The sequence below is a fragment of the Crotalus tigris genome, unplaced genomic scaffold (assembly GCF_016545835.1).
Source record: "Crotalus tigris isolate CLP2741 ecotype Arizona unplaced genomic scaffold, ASM1654583v1 scf7180000017987.690289119674:8195010, whole genome shotgun sequence".
Taxonomy (NCBI): domain Eukaryota; kingdom Metazoa; phylum Chordata; class Lepidosauria; order Squamata; family Viperidae; genus Crotalus; species Crotalus tigris.
Genome location: NW_024096758.1, coordinates 3,874,765 through 3,895,978, shown reverse-complemented (window position 1 = coordinate 3,895,978; position 21,214 = coordinate 3,874,765). Strand labels below are relative to the sequence as shown.

General features: G+C 39.2%; 1 protein-coding gene and 1 long non-coding RNA gene across 2 annotated transcripts in view; one reads left to right on the top strand and one right to left on the bottom strand.

The window, feature by feature from the left end:
- EFR3B (EFR3 homolog B) overlaps positions 1 to 17,042 on the bottom strand; it is a 114,270-nt gene extending 97,228 nt beyond the window's left edge. The window contains exon 1 of the mRNA XM_039346019.1: positions 16,282 to 17,042. Within this exon, the coding sequence (XP_039201953.1) occupies positions 16,282 to 16,288 (7 nt within the window). The 5' untranslated portion in view covers positions 16,289 to 17,042. The remainder of the gene's footprint in view (positions 1 to 16,281) is intronic.
- On the top strand, positions 1,832 to 20,084 carry LOC120309128. Its single transcript, XR_005557009.1, has 3 exons — positions 1,832 to 3,117; positions 17,780 to 17,903; positions 19,948 to 20,084. It is a non-coding gene; the product is annotated as an uncharacterized LOC120309128 (long non-coding RNA).
- The last annotated feature ends 1,130 nt before the right edge of the window (positions 20,085 to 21,214 follow it).

Here is a 21,214-nt window from a genome sequence, read left to right as displayed (position 1 = left end):
ACGATCATTGTCTTAGTAATCTTCCTTCTGTCCTTCAAGGCCATCCTCCATACTCACTATCCTTCATACACACTCACTCATCCTTTCATGACACTCACTGGCATGGAAAGAGAAAACTAGTGGAGGAGAGACAGAGCATTATAAAACGAATGGCTGTTATCTTAAATAAGAACACTGCATTGTACTACCATGTTTTGCTGCACATTCTATTTGTATATTAATACAGCAGCAGCACTTCTAAGTTAACAGATACATTTACCAAGCTGGCAAAATGCCTCTTGTTGCAGCAAATAGACCATTAAACCTTATTTACCAGAGCTTCATCTGAGTTCACAGTCTCATCACTCTACCACCTGAAGTTGTATATGACTAGTGAGAATAGAATTTATTGTGACTAAAGAGACAATTCATCTCAGAGGAGGGAGTGAGGCAGTGCACTCTCAGGATTACAAACGCAATCCCTCAAGCTGACACCATAATTGCAGGCGTCTGCAGTGCAGATAGATGTAATGGACATAATTATGAAGGCGAGAATGTCTCCTTGCAGCAAGCAAAAAGATGAGACGGGTGATGGCCCCGTGATGGAGCACCGCCTTGCATGTACAAGTCCAGGTTCAATGTCTGGCTTACCTATCTAAAAGGATCACAGAAGTAAAACTGCTGAAAAAAGAAAAACCATTATGACCCACCCAGCTGGGAATAGTGGTACAGGTAGTCCACAAGTTACAACAGTTTATTTACTGACCGTTCAAAGCTGCAACATCACTTTAAAAAGTGGCTTATGATTGTTTTCTATGCTCAGTTGTGGTCGTAAGTTGAGGACTCTCTGTAGTTGAACAAGCATATCTTCAAAGCATTTATATAAAGGGTTTATATAGGGGGCCATTAGGTGACAGCAAAGAATTTAAATATCCTCTATCTTTTTCCTACCATTTAGAGATCAGAGGAATGTTTGCAGTGCAAATATGGTAACCTAATTTTTACGGGCATTAGTAGGGGCTAGTATAAATTTAAAAGCTGTAGAAGAGAGAGAAAATCTAATTTGAAATCACATTAATACTTGAGGGTAAATCTTATTCTTAGTTAAATATACAATCTTATTCAATCTTAATTTATCCAGGAGTAACCTTAGTTGTATTTAGGTAAAGCAGTTATCTCTATTCCAGGTTGTTTGATAAATGAGTTTTACCTATATAAGGTCACTGGTTCAGTCCCTGACATTTCAGAACAGATTAAAAAGATAAATACGGGATTCACTACTGGTTAAAACAGGAATGAGCTAGACTAGAAATGTAAAGAGTTTGGCAGAATATGTTGTTTGCCAGAATCCCTTTTGAAGCCCACAAAGCACCCTCCCATGATGTAGAGCCAAAGATAAATTCCACTCTTCCCATGGACTGGCTGCTCAGTTTGTGGATATGATCCTTAATACTTCATTCAAAGCCTGGTATGGTCTGAAGACCAACAGGGATTCTGCAACCTTAGTTCAGTAGAGAGTGGTTTATTGTATTTCCATCATTATAAAGAGTCTAGGGCCTCAGTTTAGCTTCAGAGTCCCTTCCATTTGACTTCTTGATCCTATTTGCATTCCTATTTAAGAGTTTTTAATTTTCATAACTGCAAGAGGAGCAGGTGGCTTAAGTAGAGCCCTCCTTAATGTTTCTTATTCATTTTTTCCGGTTTTGATTGTATCTTCTTCTATAGCTACAGGTAAGCTTTTAATAGAACATTTATTATTGGCCACACCAAAGAAGAATATGAATACAATTCAGCCTTTCACTACAGGCCTACAACTCTTTGATTTCAAATCTAACACAGACATAAAGTTGCTTGATTTTCTTAAGTGGGTTTCTCAGCTTCCCCTTTGCATGTAGGGATTTGTACTAAGATAATAATTATAATAAGAACTTAACTTATTACTTTGTTTACAAGGATTCTTGGCCTCAGCTGTTTGAACACTCTCTAAGAATGTGAATGGGTATTCTTAAAATTCCATGGAAGATATAGCTTGAAAAGGGATGTGTTTTCCTGGAAATGAACAGGGAAGCTCACCTCTCCCTGTGTGCAGCCTCGGTGGGACTGAAGGAGCTTGATGTTCATGTTTATGTATAAGCTGAAACCACCAAAAACCATTACCTCTACAACTGACAACAAGACAATAATTCCCAAACTGGCATTCTTCACCTGTGTTTGTATATAATTTCCATCATTCTGAAATGGCTGGCCCAGAGGATTTGCTGGAAATAACTTTTCCATCACCATGCACCAAAGGTTTTTTCACTTTGTATTGAATGGGAGGGGGGAATTGAGATGGACACCCTTTCTGTTTATTCTTTTCTACAACCTTGAGCAAAGGAGACTCTTAACGCTTTTGTCAGCAAAAGAGAAGAAATATTGCCAAGAAAAGGTACTTGGTTCCAGTGAAAGCCTCCTTGTTGAATTAATTAAGCAGATGCCAAGTGGTTTTCCAGGTTAAGCCAGAGGAGTCCATGCAAATGCAAACAAGTCATTGAGCCAGAAAATGAAGAAAGGGGTGGAAAATCACAGTAGAATCAATAAGCTACAGGGTCTGCTTCTGAGCAGTTGGTGGGAAAATCACAGTAGAATCAATAAGCTACAGGGTCTGCTTCTGAGCAGTTGGTGGGGCAGGAATCTGTGGGGCTTGATTGCTTGCAGATTCCTGCGTTCCTCCAGGCTATTTTTGGTCTTTGTTCTGAGTGTGAAACAGCAAGCAAGAGGTGTGTATTTGGGAGTGGGTGATGCTGGCGCAAATGTTCTGATATGGAGAAGGTGTTGAGTCTAAAAGACTATTTCTCAGTATAAACATTTCACCCTTTACTCATCTCCCCCTCCCTCCCAAATACCAAGAGACTTTGTCAGTAGCAGTAATAGCTACTGCAGCAGTTCCTTTAGATGGAGTGCAGTGAAAAGTTCCACATAATTTCCATGAGCCAAGGACATCTTTAGAAGAAGAAGGCTGTCAGAACTTGGCATCCTTAAATTCTTGAGTAATTATGAGGATGCCTGGTTGGACTGTTAACAGAGAACAGTGCCAGAAGCCTTTCAAGGGGGAGGATGAAACAGTATAGAACAGCCTGAGGCAGGCGGCAAAAACAAGTAAGTATAGAAAGCAATAAATATGATGCTGTCAAATAAGACAAATGAGGGGGTTGTCAAATGAAGTGCAGGGATTTTATTTGTTACATCTGTGGATGTAGAGATGTATGTATGTATGAGACAACATGTCTTCTGGTTGATGTGGAGCCAACAAGACCTAAGCCCTGTCTAGAGAAGACAACTTTGAATCAGGGCTGTCCAGCGTCAAGCTGCAGAGCATAAGCCAAGGAGCTGCAGATTCTGCAGGACCTTGGAGAGCTCACATGGAAAGTAGATGTTACAACATCCGCTCAACTAAATACACTAAGGTACTATTTAATCCAGACATGTCAAACCCATGACATCACATGATATTGCGCAACGTATCGGGACTGTTTTACCATTGCTGGCAATGGGGTGGGCGTGGCTTCCTCATGACGCATCCGGCCTGCGGGCCGGCAGTTTGACACCCCTGAATACCAATAGTGAACATATCTGTTCTGTGAGGACCTCCATAGAGGATCTGCTCAAGAAACCATCATGATGTGATCTTATGGGTGTATGGAATAGAAAATAAGTCATCTCTGTTTTGGCACCTACTTTGTAGACTATTCTGTCTTGTTTTTATTGTTGTACAGTTCAAAACTGTAGGATAGAAATACAGATACACACACATTCATAACAAATAAATAGTCAAGGAGCCTTTTTGTCCTAGATTCACACAATATGATACATGTCAAATTTCTTAATTATGTATTCACTTAAGATCTTATGTAAATCATGGCTTAAGAGGAGGGACTTGTTCATACAACATGCTAAGACAATGCTAAAACAATGGTTAAATTTCAACAAAGCTATCTACTTAAACTAAACCTGGCTTGAACTGTTCAGCAGTATAAATTCAATCCTCTTCTGTTCTTAAGCTCATGTTAGCACTTCAGACAGAGATCCCAGGAATGCTATTTTATTGTCTCGGGATATAATAGAGTTTTGAAAGCATATCCAGGTTTGCCCTACCTTAGTAAATAAAATCAAGATGAGGTTATTTTGAGTTTCTCATGCTTCTTTCTAACTGTGCATGGTCCAGTCTATTAATAATTGCTTGTTCCTCCCCACTCTCCTTTAATGACTCCCTCACATATTCCCCAAGGTCACTTTTACACATATTAAGAATCTGACTTGTAGAAGGCTAAACACTTGATCTGGTTTTTGTCACCAGGCAGATGCAATGTGATCTGAGTGGATGAAACATTAACATGTATCTCTTATCATAGTCAGATCACCATCTGATTGCTTTAGAAGCAAACAAGGTCACCAACTTGCATAGGGAGAAGACATCTGAAATGGTGTACAGAGTACAGAGAAGAACAACAAAGATGATTAGGGGACTGGAGGCTAAAATATAAGGTACAGTTGCTGGAATTGGGAATGTCTAGTAGTCTAATGAAGAGAAGGATGAGGGGTGCCATGATAGCAGTGTTCCAATATTTCAGGGGCTGCCACAAAGAAGAGGGAGTCAAGCTATTCTCCAAAATACCTGAAGGTAGGACAAGAAGAAATGGATGGAAAATAACCAAGAAGAGAAGCAATCTAGAACAAAGAAGAAATTTCCTGACAGTTAGAACAATTAATCAGTGGAACAACCTGCCTCCAGAAGCTGTGAATGCTCCCACTGGAAGTTTTTAAGAAGAGACTGGACATCTGAAATGGTGTAGGGTTTCCTGCCTGAGCAGGTTGGACTAGATGACTTCCAAGGTCCCTTCCAATATTATTATTATTGTTGTTTTGTTTTGTGTTTTTGTTGTTGTTTTTGTTGTTGTTGTTATTATTGTTATTGTTATTATTATATATGCAACCAATCTCTCCTAGGCATCTAATAGAACTACTGAGTTTCCAGAGAGCTTTTGAGTAATTTTCCAAGGCTCTGGTGGGCAATTCTTCAGAGGTCTTGTCACCTCTTGGGGTGAATGGGAGGCTGTGGTCTCAGAATTGCTCCTGAGTAATCTCTCCCTGCTGGCTAATTCAAGGAAAGCTCTTTGTTTTACTGAAGGGCTTCAGGAAGTGAAGTGGCAGATAAGAATGGTAGAGCAAGTAACAAGTAGTGAATCTGATGATTGCACATGAATACATGCTTGAACTTCATGTTCCTGGAAAATATCCAGCACTGCTCCAAATTGTTCACTTGCTAATAAACATCGAATGGCAAAGTACCTACTTTGCATGCAGAATGGCCTAAGAAAGGATCTAAGAAAGCAGGACTAGCAAAATGCCTTTTGTAAAGTGACCTTGATTAGTTGCTGTCCGTTGGATGTGATGCTTCTAAAAGACATGGAACCAAAAGTCTACCCTTGAGCTTTGTATGTCATTTTTCTTTTTGCCCCTGTAATTGTGAAGAGTAGAACTTGAACCTTTACTATAAAACAAAGAGAAATGTTTCCTACACATTATCTTGTGGATTTAATTAATTAAGTGACCCTAGGTAATTATAAGTATTCCACACATACACACAAACATACACATGACAGAATTCTTATCTGGTGTGAATGCTTGCAGATATCAACTTCAGCTGGCCAAGTGGTATCTGCTTTGAATGGCAGATACAGCATAGACAAGAGTCTTTTCCAGTCTTCTAAGTTGAGAAGCTTAATGCCAAAATACCAGGATTCCTGAAGAAGCAAAACACATGTTAAGGCAGAAAATTATGGTCCTTCCAGAACTACCTTGGCCAGCATAAACCTCAAATCTACACCTGTGGCCATTTTTGGTAATACAATGTGCCAATTTGAAGTACTTAAATGTTACAGGGAAATCATATTCACAGAGTGGACTCATTTCCTTTGCCTACAGACAATTCTCATCCCGTAGAAAAGGAAATAAACTGTAAAATTATAAGTGCTGTATTTATTTTCTCACTAACCACAGCAACACCAACTGCTCAAAACTTCATTGAGATTCATCAGTGGTAATGAAGGCCACCTGTTTTAAGATGGTGTAATTTGGATCTTAAAGTCCTGAATGGATTAGAGAAAATTATATTTAAGAAAAATTAAAAGCTACAGAAATAAAGATGTGCACCATTAAACAGGAGCCTTTTTGTATTGTTTTCTGCCTAACAAGAGGATCCTATTTTATGCTATAACAAACCTTTGCCCAACCTGTTATCTTACAGTTGTTCTAGTTCTAGAATACAACTTCTATCATCTTTTGCCTACATGAGAATGATGGTAGCAGGGCAAACAATCATTTTAGTGACAGCAGATGCAGTTTCTTTCTTTTTTTTTTTTCCTTTGTTATTTCTTGGGATCTCCACCTAATGTCAAAATAGACTGATGCTCGTCAACATAACGAAAACAGCACTAAAGAAGAAAATAGATTATTTTGTTGCTTCAGCTAAAAGAAGCTAGAATAGGTCTTCCTCATGCTCGAGTATAGGCAAGAGACTAGATGCTTACCCAAAATGTGGCAAGATTGCCAAGCACACATGGCCAAAAAGAAAATCTAGGTCTGATCACTGATCTGAGAATGATCTAGACTACATCAGCATGGTTTTTGACACCATCAACAACAAACACAACCTATAAACATTTTCTTCCTAATAAGTTCTTTGAACCAGGCATGATTTTTTTTAACGCGGAAGGATTATTGGTTCTATTTCAGTAACCAAAAGAACTTTCTGAGCTAAGCATAGATCCAGAAAAGGTCTGTTTCTTAATATAAGTGCACATCCATCACACTGAGGTGCTATCTTGCAGTTGGTTCCAGCTGGTAGATCAAGAGGTGCTAGTAACAAACAAGCAGATGCTACAATGCTGCACTTTACCCATACAAGTCAAGGAGGGCTCACCACTCCATTTAGTTTGGCTGTAACCTTGATTTTCCTCTAGCTGCTATTTATGTCTGTCAAAGTATATCTGTAGTGTAATCCCTTTAAAATTATACAAAAAGCCTGTAATTGATACCTTGCCCACCCAGGTTAATGGAGCGCACAAGGCAGGCCAGTCATGTAGAATGAACCGTGTCAGGGAGGTGTCAAAAGTGGCACTTGTGAACAGATGTCAATTGCTCTGTATGACTGACTGCATTGAGAAATGCTCATTTGTATTATTAAGCAGCAATGAATGATGACTCAGACATTTGGCTTTCAGGGATATTGATCAGTCAATTAAAACCAGACATTTGATAAAATCTTTTATCTGATTTCCCTTGAAATTGAGGGAATATATTGCTAATGAAATAAATTCAAATATATATCGGCCCAAAAGCAATGGTCTTTGTCTTCTAGTTCAACATGGGTTGGGGGAAATAATTAAAAATCCAGGTACAAATGTCTATGAGACCTTAAGAGCAAAACAACTCCCCTAAAGAACTAAACCCTGCCCTGAAGAAGTCCCCTAAAGTTCAGTGTAAGATGGAATGAAAAGAGAGGGTGGTTAGATGAGAAGGTCAGTGATTGTAATTGGAGATTAGATTGTGAGGCAAAAACTGAATGCTGTATATCTCAGTAGAAATCTGCTTTCTTTGCTTGTGATAATAGTGATCTAGTAGAGTGGATCATTGATATAGATTGTCACTAAGGTGATCTGCATGTAAATTTTTATTCAGCCTTGGGGATTGCTAGATCCACACTGATTCTCAGATGAATGTAATAATTAATTGGCAGCATTTTATAATACTCCAAACAACATTATTTTGGCAGTGTAAAATCTCACACTGTTGTTGGGCAGATAAAATAAGCCAATTCTTAATGAATTCAGTAAAATAGCTTCTCATATCAGTAACTTCTCATCACTGAGATCTTGTGCTTATGCTTATAGACCAATATTTCTCAACCTTGACAATTTTTAGGTATATGGATCTCAGCTTCTAGAATGCCCCAGCTAGCTTCTCTCTCTGATTTCTTAAAATAATATTTATATGCTTACTTGTGTCATCCAAGTATTTAAAAAATGCCTCTTATCTATGGATATTTTTGATTCACTGTAATAATGGGTAGCATTCAGTTGTTCATGACACGGAATGATTTTCTAGTGAGACTATTAATAGTAATATTTACATATGTTATACCATATGCACCCAGAAGTAAGAAGACCCTGAGTTTAAGACAATCCTCCCCTAGAGGAGGATTAATCAGAAAAAAATACATTTGCCTCTATTATGATCCTCTCAGCAACTCTAAAAAGATCTTCGAATTTTGAAATTTTTCTTTTAAAAACCCCAATCTTCCTTTCCAAGGGATAGATTCTTTCCACATGGGAATACTGTAATTATTTTTCTAAGAGGATGTAATGCAAGAATATTACTATCTGCATTTTAAGAAAATCATGTGTACAGTTTTATTACACTTGCTAGGAAAGCTACTGAGGTTCTAAGTTCTAACATTGCTGTTTTGACAATATAACCAAAGGTCTCTCTGAAATCGAGAAACTGATGAAGAAAGAAATTCTAAAAGTTTGAGGGATTTCCATTTCTTATAGAAGCAGACTTTCAGAGAATCTGATCCCTAGCTTGATTAATATATTTGTGCCTCCAAGCCTCAGCCTGCCCAGGCTGAGGCTTGGACAAATGACATCCATCTCTTAGATCAAGAGTAACTTCTGGAGGCTCACTAAGGTGAATAGTGTCAGCTAAAAATATTTGTTGCTGGAAGCCAAGTCTAAAAATGCCTCTCTCACTTCTACAGACAGCAGTTAGAAACTGATGAGTACAACTTGAACATCCTGAGTCATTTCCATGCTCCCAGCCCATTCTGCATCTTGGATATAAGCCATACTGAAGCTCTAAAAGATGGAGGATAAAATGCATTTTATTCATTTATATATCAAATTTAGAAACTGCCCATCTCACTCTCAGAGGAACTCTAGATGTCTAGATGTCTCCATGTGTACAATCAAAAGTATAGCAATCACATAAATATTATGTATATTATATTAAATATTATATGCCACAGAGAAGCAGTTAAAAGAATAATAGAATAAAGTTGAAAAGATGGGAAGAGGCCCTTCAATCCCCAAAGATAGATAGATTTTCTCTAGGACAAATAGGACCCCATTCTTGTCCTTCAGATCTCAATGATATATACTCATTCCTGCTGTAACCTGCTGCTGGTCATCCTTTTCTCTTTTCTTCTGTCATTTTATTTTATTTCACTCCTAGATGCTAAATCAGATTTAATTGTTATCCTAGGCTCACCTACATTTTTGTTCCATTTCTGATCATAGCTGGGTGTTTTTGTGTGTGTGTGTGTGTGTGTGTGTGTGTTTATCTCTGTGTGTGTCTCTGTGTGGGTATCTGGTGTGTGTCACTTGCCAGCATGCCTCACAAAGGTTAAGTGTCACTCTTGCTTCCTCCCAGTGCAACTAATTAATAAACAACAAAGGAATGCAAGAACTTTTGATAAGCAAACTGTGCAGTGGGAAAGCTCAAAAGCCATCAGGAAAGAATTCCTGCAATGGCAGTATTTCAAATACAAGCTCAGTTTATATGAAACGGTGTCCGCATTTCTTATGCCTCTTCCTCCCATCTGCCCTATGTAAAGGACTAGACTCTGGGCAATGCTGCATTGCAGTCAGGGTTGCTTGTTTCTGGCTGGCTCCTGGACAGGGGGATTTCCCAGTGCCCGCCTTTCCCTTTAGAGATTGTCCCCTTCTCACTAGTCTCCATGTCTTTCCTTGGTTTTCCTAGACATCTCACACATGGATGCCTTTACCCGCTTTCCTTTCAGAACAGAAACCCCATGAGATCATTGTTGCTCTGCCACTATAATCAAAGCAATAGGGAATATGTTGTTGTTCCTAAGCTCCTACGAAGATCTATGGAAACTTTTAGCAAGGAAGAATTCATAGCTCAACTTCATAGGAACTGAGTAGCAACAGTCCTAATTTTCAACTTACAAATGGTAAAGAAAAAAGAAAAAAGAAAAGAAAGAAAGAGGGAAGGGAAGGGGAAGGGAGGGGAGAGGGAAAGGGAAGGGTAACTTTGCAGTACTTTGGATAAGGGGATGGGAAAATATTTCACTCAGCCTGGGCAGCAATCCAAAGTGTGCCCACTGGGAACTGTAAGGGCTAAAGGGAGCATGAGCTTCTAGGTTTGATAGCATTTCATTGATTAAATGGATGAACATCTGGTCATCTGCAAGCTTAGAAAACCTAGTTATAGCTGATCACCAGAAAACATAGCAGCCCAATAACCTAGGATGAAATGGCTGTACAAGGCAGCATCAGCCACTGAAGAGGAGAGGACATGCCAGCTGTTATAGCCAATCATTGCTGGATCTGCTACCTGAACAGATCAAAGCAGTTGAAACCACCTGCTCTGAAGGATTTAAGATAGCTTGGGTCAGAAAACAGCCCCTTTGAATCAAAGCTAGCAAACATGGATATAAAGAGGTTTGCAAGAAGTTATGAGTGAGAGGAGGATGTTGGCAATTCCTGCACTTGGCAGGTTGTGAGTGCTATATAAGGTTGAACTTAGAATAACAGAGTTGGAAGGGATCTAGGAGATCTTCTAGTCCAACCCCCTACTTGAGCAAGACCCTATACCACTCCAGACAAATGGCTGTCTTATCTCTTTTTGAAAACCTCCAGTGATGGAGGCAAGCTGCTCCACTGATCATGAAATTTCTCCTTAATTCTAGGTTGGATCTCTCTTTGATAATCTTCCATCTGTTACTTGTTCTGCCCTCAAGTGCTTTGGAAAATAGGTCAATTCCTTCTCTGTGACAGCCCCTCATATATTGGAAGATTGATATCATGTCACCCCAGTCCTTCTCTTTTTTAGACTAGACATACCCAGTTCCCATAACCATTCATCTTATGGTTTAGCCTCCAGTCATCTAATCATTGATGGGCTAAGTAGGAAGTCCAAATCAGCCCTCTTTGGGGTGGGAAACATTTCCCATTTGTTCCCTGTCTTGATCACAGCCTGATATAGCATTAAATAGTTTACTCTGAATCTTGTGAGAACTTTCACAAGCCTAAGGCCTCTCCCTAGATAGCTCCTATGGAGAAGGAGAGATGAACAATTGGGGTCACTGGATTTTTATAAAATCTACTTTTGATGAAAAATGGTATTATAGCTAGGAACACAATGTGTGACATTTTATGAAATGTACTTTTATTTATTCTGAAGGGCAAATGTTGCATAATCTTTTATGAAAGCTGCCTTTAGGAGACACACAAACTTTAAAATTGGTTTAAATGAATAAAACAAACATTTAAAACTCTTGCTTCTGTCCTGAGCTAACCTCAACCTAGCATTCTACATATACCTTGGACCACATCAAGTGCAGCTACCAAGGCATGCTAGCTGGGAATATGGGAAGTACAATCCAATATATTTTTAGGTCATTAGAATGGGCCAGCATGGTCAAGGTGCAGTGAGCTAGATTTCAAAGCAGCAGCATTCGGGGTGAAAATCTGCAAAACACGGAATGCAATATTACAATTGAAGGCCTGGATGTAGTTGCTGAATACTGCAGCTATACCAAATGCATATGCATATTTCGACCCCATTCCCAGCAGATGCCATTGAAATCCAAGCCACTTTTACTATCTGGATGAAATATATATTGAAAGAAAGCTTAAAAAACAAACATATTTCTGTGTCGTGAGAAAGGGCCTCAGCTGTGTGTGGGAAGGCAGGCTGCCCACTGCATTCAAATGTTTATCAGCCTGGCTGGGTTTTATGGGGCTTGCAGACTCTGCATTTGGATTGCATCTGGATTCAAAGGGCTATGGAGGCTGCTGAGTCATAAAGAGGAATGATACGAGAAATCTCCTATCGCCCACAAACTGTGAAAATGATATTTAAAAATAGAGGCAGAACTAGCAAGTGCAAGTGATCAGAAAATTGGGACAGTTGGAGCTTCTGGAAAACTTAGGCTGTTTTCTTCACATGGTTATATAATGAGCAACAACACGTTTGTCATGCATTCAGTTTGCACCTTTTAAAGCGGGCAATTCACACTAATGCATTTAATGCCTCTGAAATAATTTCTAGATAAATGTGCTTGAAACTGGATGAACATCATCATTGGAATGGAATATTTGATGCTCAGGAATGAACTGTGCAATCCTAAATAATCTCTGAGTTTGGTTATTTTCTTGCAGATGTTTTGTTACCTGGCTAAATAATATCTTCAGTGCTAGAAGGGAGTCGGGCTTGTTTTGTTTATATATAGTAGCTTGACCTGTCAGTATTGGTGGGGGTATTGTTTACTTCTTGGTAGTTTCTTGATTAGACTATTGTTTACTACTTGATTTTTTGTCTGAGTTAGCAGTTCTCTGTTTAAGGTATTGTTTACTACTTGATTGTTTTTCTGATGTTGTTCCCAGTACTAATCCTAGATTATTTGGGTGTTGATTACTTCTTTTGAATAGTGTATGTGTGGTTTATTTCTATGTGCCTATATATTTGTTTGAGTGCCAAGATCACCACAGATGGGGACTGCAGCCAAGAAATTAAAAGATGCTTGCTCCTGCGGAGGAAAGCTATTGCAAATCTAGACAGCATATAAAAAGCACAGATATCATCCTGCCAACATAAGTGTGTATAGTCAAGGCCATGGTTTTCCCAGTTGCAATGTATGGCTGTGAAAGTTGAACCATAAGAAAGGCTGAGCGACAAAGAATTGAGGCCTTTGAACTACGGTGCTGGAGAAGACTCCTGCGAGTCCCTTGGACTGCAAGGCATTCAAACCGGTCAGTCCTAGAAGAGATCAACCCTGACTGCTCCTTAGAAGGCCAGATCCTGAAGTTGAAACTCAAATACTTTGGCCACCTAATGAGAAGGAAGGACTCACTGGAGAAGAGCCTAATGCTGGGAAAGGTTGAGGGCAATAGAAGAAGGGGATGCCAGAGAATGAGGTGGCTAGATGGAGTCACTGAAGCAGTAGGCATGAGCTTAAATAGACTCCAGAAGATGGTGGAGGACAGGAAGGCCTGGAGGAACATTGTGGGGTCGTGATGGGTCGGACACGACTTCACAACTAACAACAACAATAGATTTGTTTGAGTGCCAAGCTTCTAGGAATTCCCTAAAAGTTTTTGGATTTAGCTTGGTGCAGAATGTTGAAACTATGGTTACATCTGTCTGTGTTCTGAGAAATTATGGAGTTTTCATTGTGTCTTTTGAAGATCATGATGATGATCGTATCATCATCACTGAAGATCACCATGCAACAGCAAAGTGTTTACAATCAAAAGGTATCTCTTTTGATTTGCCCACCCAGAAGAATCCATCATACTTTATTCACTCCCCTTGCTTACACCTTCCAAGTAAAGGGTGGCAAAATTCAACAATAAATTCAAAATTGTGCTTTCATTATCATATATATATCACACACACACACACATATTATATAAGCATTTGAGGCATCTGAATATGTGCAATGGCGTCACTATATATATCCTTCCCACAGCCGTATCACAGTGTAGACATATAAGGAAGGAGCTTGCACACTACTAACATTGCCATGAGGTAAGGCTTGCTATAATTTGTCCATTTTGCTACGGACACTCCATTCTAATATGCACAGAACAGGGGTTATTTCCATCAAGTGTGCAACTAAGGAGGAGTGCTTGATGCCAGCTTTGAAATTTACAAATGCCACTCGAAATAAAGCAGCATTAAAAAAAAAATACCACCCTCTAATCAGTTTTAGTCACAAACAATGGCTGCAGTTGAATGGCAAGTGGTAAAAATGCCACCAGTATGCCAAAACCAAAGGTTTTCCTGTGTAGCTCCTCCAGCTATGATGGAGTCATCTGCCAAGATAATAGAAGCTTGTAGCAAAGAACCAACTACAACTATCCTCAAGCCTCACTAGCTGCAGATTCAAATGGGTTCTAAAATTATTTGGCTTTTATTGCCTGTCCACAAAAGCAGAAAGTATCATCTGAATACTGCTGCTCAGAACCTAAATAGAAAAAATGTCATTTAAAATGCAGCCTACTATAGCATCTAAAGAACTAGCATATTTTCAGTCTGGCTGTAAGTCTAGGAAATCTATGAAAAATAGATTGATTGCATCTAGAAAATGCCTTGTTGCAAAAAAAAAGTTGATGGAAGCATTTATGTGAATTAGTGCTAGCAAAGAGCAATAGGCAAGTATGATTTCCCCTCATAAGAGGAGAGAGATTATCCAAAGCAGTAAAATAAGATTCAGCACCCCAAACTCTTGTATGATGTCCCAAAGTCCTTTCCTAGTCCGATTGCCTATTACTGATATGGTGTACTAACATTGTGAGACTGCAAACACCCATTAACTCTGATGTAATCCCTAAAATAGGAAATGTTTCTGAAAAGCATGACATGGCTTAGAGCAGTGGTTCTCAACCTGTGGGTTGAGACCCCATTTGGGGTCGAACGACCATTTCATGGGGGTCGCCAAACAACGCAGTTCGCCATTTTTCCCCCTTTTCCTTAGCTGTGCTACTCCCTTTTATTCTATTGGCTTTTAAAAGCCAATAGAATAGACTCTTGAATAGAGTCTAATTCTATTGGCTTTCAAAAGCCAATAGGAATTGTCCAGGCTGTCTCTGCCCTGCTGAGCCCACCAAAAGTTCCATTCTGCAAATGGTGCTGCACCAGTTGAGTAGTCCTCGACTTACGACCGGTTGAGTAGTCCTTGACTTACGACCAGTTGGGGGTCGCGGCATTAAAAAGGTTGAGAACCACTGGCTTAGAGAATGATCAGATAAGAGACATCATAACTCTCAGCTGAATACTGAGTGGGCAAGAGGCTTTTATAAAGAAGATGGTAGGAGAATTGCACTTTTACACTTGCAAGATTCTGTTAATGTAGCTTTTCAATAAAGTAGAATTAGTTTATTTGGTTAGGTTTTCTATCTGACCTACTTAGTAAGGCTGACACAATTAGGAGATCCATGCTTTTGTTATGAATCCATAAACTCAAAAGAGTATTAGGAAATTTATAATATTTTGTTACACTTTATTATATTTTTTCACAAAAATCCCTTCCAATCAAATACTTTTTTTATTAAAACAGCAACAACAAAAACCATGTTCTTGAAAATGAGCAAATTACAAGATTAATTGTCATCAGGTGAGATTTGCATATTCAGGAAAGTAAATCTTCAAATAAGACATATGGATAAACAAAGTTGAAAGAGTTTATGAAATAACATAAAACACCTTATCTTCCCCGACACTTTCCAGTTATATTGAACTGCAACTCCTATCATCCAGCCCATGGTCCATGTTGAATGTGTGTAGTAGGGATAGTAATCAAACATGTCTGAAGGATGTCAATTTGAAAAGTATTGTACAAACTTTTCATCTCTTCTTCTATCTTATTTTCTTCCCTTCAACTCTTGTCTGCTGCTATTTTTCATAGGCTTATAAAAGCATGGAATTGTGAATCATTTAGCTTGTTGAAACTAAACCCCTGTTTGGTTCAGGAATGCCAATCAAAGCATTTTTGTCAGATTTCTTCCTGATTCAACTAATGATTCAATTCCTTCCCTAGAACTACAGTAGTGAACAAAAATGCACATTGTAGCACAATCAGGTGAAGGAAGATCTCCCAGATCCATAATTACTACCCTAATATTCTCTATACCCCTTCTCATGCATGATGAACTTAGTATAATCTTTACTGATCCTGAAAATATAGCTTGCTATGATGGGAGGAAGAGGAAGAAGAAGAGAGGATGACAGTTTTATAACAGCAGTATCTTCACTGAATAGATGAACAACAAAGGAATGCACTGAACTCCTTTGAATTTAGTTCTGAGTCAGACATATAGAACTGTGTTGTCATGCTCTTAGCTACTATGGCATTTTCATTATTACTTTAAAGGTTGCAATTTTTGTGAAAACTCAAAGTATTGGACAAATAATAAACAATAGGTATCATGTTACCCTTTCATAATATCTACTCTAATAGGAGAATTACTAATTCTCATATTAAAAAAGATATTTTCCATTGCCTTTAGAACTTTATAGAGAAACATATTCCCCTGTAAGTAACATAGAGTCTAAACTGGACATGTATTTCATAAGACTCTCTAAAATTAATGCAATTTAACACAACATTACTAAAAAATCTCAAATAGCAATGCATAAGGATATATAAGCAGAAATAATAAATGAACATATTTCAGCTCTGTTTTGGATGCATTGACTTATAGCAATCCACCCTACCTCCCTTTCTCTTTGACTTACCTGTCATTCTGGAATCTAAGAATCTCTGTTTTCCTGTTGAACTTCAGTCTGACTAGCAGACTTTTAGAGATCTTGTCGGTGATGAGAGTGCTTTCTGAGAACAAAACCAGGTAAGTAGATGATGTGTCATTCAGGAAGATCACAGACATGTAAGGAACTGGATTTGTCCCTTAAAAGATGGCAGAGTTGATGAATATGCCTTTTTCAGGAACACGTTTCAAGATTCACAGCCAGCCTATCACAAGCAGCTCACACCCATTTGCCACTGTTATGTGCTCACATCTTCCAGATCATGTTGTCTGCTCCTGTATACCTCCTGCTCTGCTTTCAATAAAGGCTAGAGGATGAGGACCGGGAGGGTATTCTCCCAAATTCACCTTATTGGGTAGGTGGATCAGAGGGATGTCTCTTATTTAATTTCCTATCTTTCTGTGTGCCCAAAGTGCTAAAGTCCCTGTGTCTCGCTCCTACCCTGACCCTGAATGACTGCTAACTACCCTGCAACCGGCTCCAGAGTCTGGAGGAATGTTTGATCCTTTGCAAGTCAGATTCCTCCCTCGACTGTCTGTTTCTACCTTCCTCCTGGGCTGCCCAGAATTGTTTCCATGGACACGGGGAGCAGCTGTCAGTGGCAGCAGGGGTCTTGAGGACTCGAGGAATCCAGCCATCCAAACAGCAAATCCTCCTTCCAGGGCAGTGACTGGATGATGCTGAGCTTGCTCCAGGAGGCAAACTTTCAGTGGTGATTATCTTGCTTTGTTTAAAGGCTATGAAGAAAGGGAAGAAATTTGCATCTAGACACAGATCAAGTCACTAGAAATTGGAGCAAAGTCTTAATAGATAAGCACCCTCAGAAAGTCAAACTTGCCTGAATCATGATAGTCTCCTCCTTTGCAGGATAGGCCCTTGCAGAATTGGACAAGGCAGACAGAGGAGACCGAATGCAGATTTATTATTAGAACAAGGGACATCTAAGAAATGCTGTCAGCTAATGCTGACCAGTTGTCCCTGCATATGCAAGCATTTGAAAGCTGGCAGCAAAGGCAGGAAGGAAATGACAGAGGGGACATTTTTTGTTTTCCTCTTTAAGAAAGGCAATCAAGAGGCTAATAAACTCAGAATATGAATTTCAGAAAGTTACTTTTATTGGTGGGACCAATGAAGATGGGGAAGATACCACCTGCTTAATTTGTCCACTGGCTTGGCAGAATCCAATCTGAGACCATGATCTGGAGATAATGGTTGTATTTCTAACCTTGGGCACACACAGATGAAATTGGAACCCCAGACTATAGAATCCTCACATTTATCATTGCACAAATGTTAAATAGCTAATCAGCTGAGATCTTGGCCAGTCTCCTTCCCACCTCTTTCTTTCTAGAAGCTATCTGGAGAACTGAATGCTTGCTCTAGGGCCACTAATGAATCTGTAACTATGAACTTCTTCATAGCTATTGTTGCAGTATTAAACTTGTCCTCATTACTATTATTTTGGCAGAACAATGTTAGATGACCCTAGAAGACATCTAGACATAGCCATATTTCCAGTTTATCCCAACTGTGAACTTCAGCCTGAGGGCAAGTATGCATGAAATCATCCTCAATCCAGCCCTATCTAGAAGGTAACACAATCACTGCTTACATTTTCTGGTACTACATAAAAAGTTTACTATAGAACCAGAGATGAAATAGTACAAGGACAGACCTGTGTTTTTGTGTTTTTAATAGATGAAATTGACAAGAATTCTGTCCCTTCTGTTCTAGCTCAAGTGACAGGAAAAAAGTTTAAAGGTCCTTCCTTCCTTCCTTCCTTCCTTCCTTCCTTCCTTCCTTCCTTCCTTCCTTCCTTCCTTCCTTCCTTCCTTCCTTCCTTCCTTCCTTCCTTCCTTCTGAAGCAAAATCTAAATATGATAGGAGTTGTATTAAATATGATCCAAACAGAACATCAAACCATCACTCTGGCTAAAAAGAAGAATTGGATTGAAATCTGAAAAGGGATTTGTTAAATTTAATTTCCAGGTAGAATGGCTTGCCTTCAGGAGTTGTGAGTGCTCCACCATTGGAGGTTTTAAAGAAAAAATTGGACTGCCATTTGTCCGGAATGGTACAGAGTCTCCTACTTGAGCAGGAGGTTAGACTAGAAGACCTCCAAAGTCCCTTCCAACCCAGTTAATCTGTTTCACACAGAATACAAGCTGCTGAAGGCTTCATTGCGGAAAAACCCTATGTCATTGGTAGGACTTACACTGCGGTGTAAATCACACCCATTTTAAAAAGTAAACTGGAAAAGGGAAAAAAAGAAAGGAAAATCACAATGCTGTGGCAATTACCCCAAAGCTTAACACATTCCATAAACTGAACAAACATATTATGTCATCACATAGTAAAAGTAAGGCTCCCTGAAACTGCCCTTTGTTTTTTGAGATTGCATAGACATCTCCATATAATTTTCTTGGTAGTAGTGCAGAAGCTGTTTGCCATTACCTTCTTCCAAGAGGTGTTATCAACTTCCCAATCTAGCCCTTAGCTTTGGTGTTTCCAGTTAATCTCCCATCCAAGAACTAATCTGAGCAGACCCTGCTTGGCTTTTTGAGATCAGCTAGGGAATTTTAACAAATATTTAATTTTTCTTGAAGCTGTTACAGTTTAAGCTATTTGAAATAATGTAATTTAAATGACTTTAAACTGTCGCAGGAGTTCTATAAACTACTTTAGTGCAGCAGCAGTAACAGAAACTAGGTAGTATTTCAATAAAGGCTTTAGAATTAAAAAATAATAAGAGCATATCAACTTGCGGAATTAAAACTCTGAGATAATAATAAGATGCTTGATGCCAGACACACACACACACACACACACACACACACACACACACACACATTCTTAAGAATGCTAAAAACAAAAAGGTGATTCCTGAGTTAACTAGCAAAAATGCAAGAACACCAGGAAATTATAAAACTATAAAAAAATTTTAATAAGTTAAAATATCAAGCTTTCGCCCAATCCACGGCCACATGAGGAGGGGGGTGGGAACACAGATACAAACAAGGAAAGCAAGAAATAACGATCAGCAACACGGAAACCCCAATCAGAGTGCAAGTGGATTGGCTGGGACCTGTAACGAGGTCCAGGAGCCGGGCGCAAACAACGCCATATCCATAAATAGCCTCCCCCATCGACTGGAAGCTACCCTGATGATGCTGGCAGTTGTTAAACATATATATATATATATATATATATATATATATATATATATATATATATATATATATATATATATATTTCTTTACCCTGCTAACTCTCCGCTGGAGCTGGAAATGCTGAAGGACTTCATTGGATGAACTAGAGATCATCAGAGACACTTTAATGAGATCTCCTTCCATCCACTGACAACACAAAGGTACCAGCATACTTGGGTGCTGCCTTCATTGTGAGTCTTCTTATGCCTCAGAAACAAATTTAAATTTAACTTGAGACAATATAAGGAAAGTGATTGGTGGAATCTTCTGGAGTCATGTGCTATTAGCGGGGGAAAAAAAGCTTTTTCTGAGGGACAAGGCAAGTTGTGACAAATGGCTGGTTCTTCTCTTGAAACCTGCTCCCAACATAGCTGATATCTATATCTGTGTGTTCATTTATCTGTCTCTGTATTTGTATTTCTGACAGCTTGAACTTGCCAAGCAGAAGCTACCACTCCTATTCACATGGAAGGAAGCGGATTTACCAAACAAAGCATCCTCTCCCTCCTATCTTATAGTAAATGTGCCTGCCTCCTGCAGATCAGGAATGCTTATGGCCTGCAGGCAGGTTTGTGTGTGTGTGTGTGTGTGTGTGTGTGTGTGGAGAGGGGGGGCAGGGAGGGTTTATTCTGCTTGGTAAAGCAAGAGATTGCCTACTTTACTAGACAGGATGCATCCATGCAGTAAATACTATAACTTTACCCCAGAAAGTGCATATCAGGTGCTTTGGCAGGGAAATGGGAGTGGTTACTATTTCAGTATAGCATACTTGCTTCATTGGGCAGAATGCACTCTCCCCCTCTAGATCCGGCACTTCAACACAATGGAGGTGATGGATGACTGTGCTTTTTGACAGATGTCTAGTGGTCTTCGAGAAGATGACTGGTGATATATTTTTTTTTAAAGGCTGCAAATCAAGAAGGGAGAAGCAGCTTTTAGCTGTCAGTTATTCAATTCTTCTCACTTTTCCTGCCATACTAATTAGGGAATTGTATTGCCGTGTTCTGCTTGTCACGCTTCTTTCAGACCAGTAGAAGAAGTGGGGAGAACAAGATCCACCCTTAAAATAGTACTTTTTCCCCCCTGGCCTGGAAAATGAGTAATAGGTAGAATGAAAGAGTGGTTAAACCAAGGATAGGGACCAATTTAACCCCATTTTCCCACCCTGTTACCCATTTTGGGAGCTGACACAATCCAGGAGTCCACTATTCATGCTGGGAACCCACCAGAACCAGTTTCTTCATGTGGGAATAGCATGTTATATCAATACAATTGTAAATGGATTTAGCAGATTTGCAGACTGAGTCATTGCTGTGGTCAAATCAGATTAGCCCTTCCTGAGATTGGAACTCATCTGGCCTGCCCAGACCAGTCTTTCAGTAGAAGAGCATATTGATCCCCCGAGCAATTTTTCTCTTGAGTTTTTGACTGGTTCATTGATTATAATTCATGTGTTTGCAATCAATCCTTCTCTAGCAATTTCATTCAAGTTGCTTACCTGTACAGAATTCCATACAGGTAATCTCTTCCATACAAAGCATATAGTTTTGTTGTGGTCAATTATGGCTTTCAAAATAGTTATAAAAGTACCAAGGATTGTAAGAAAAACCAGTCCACAAGTCCTGGACTAAATCTTGACAGACTTGAACACTGGGCACTATATAACAAAATGAAATTCAATGGTGAAAAAAGTA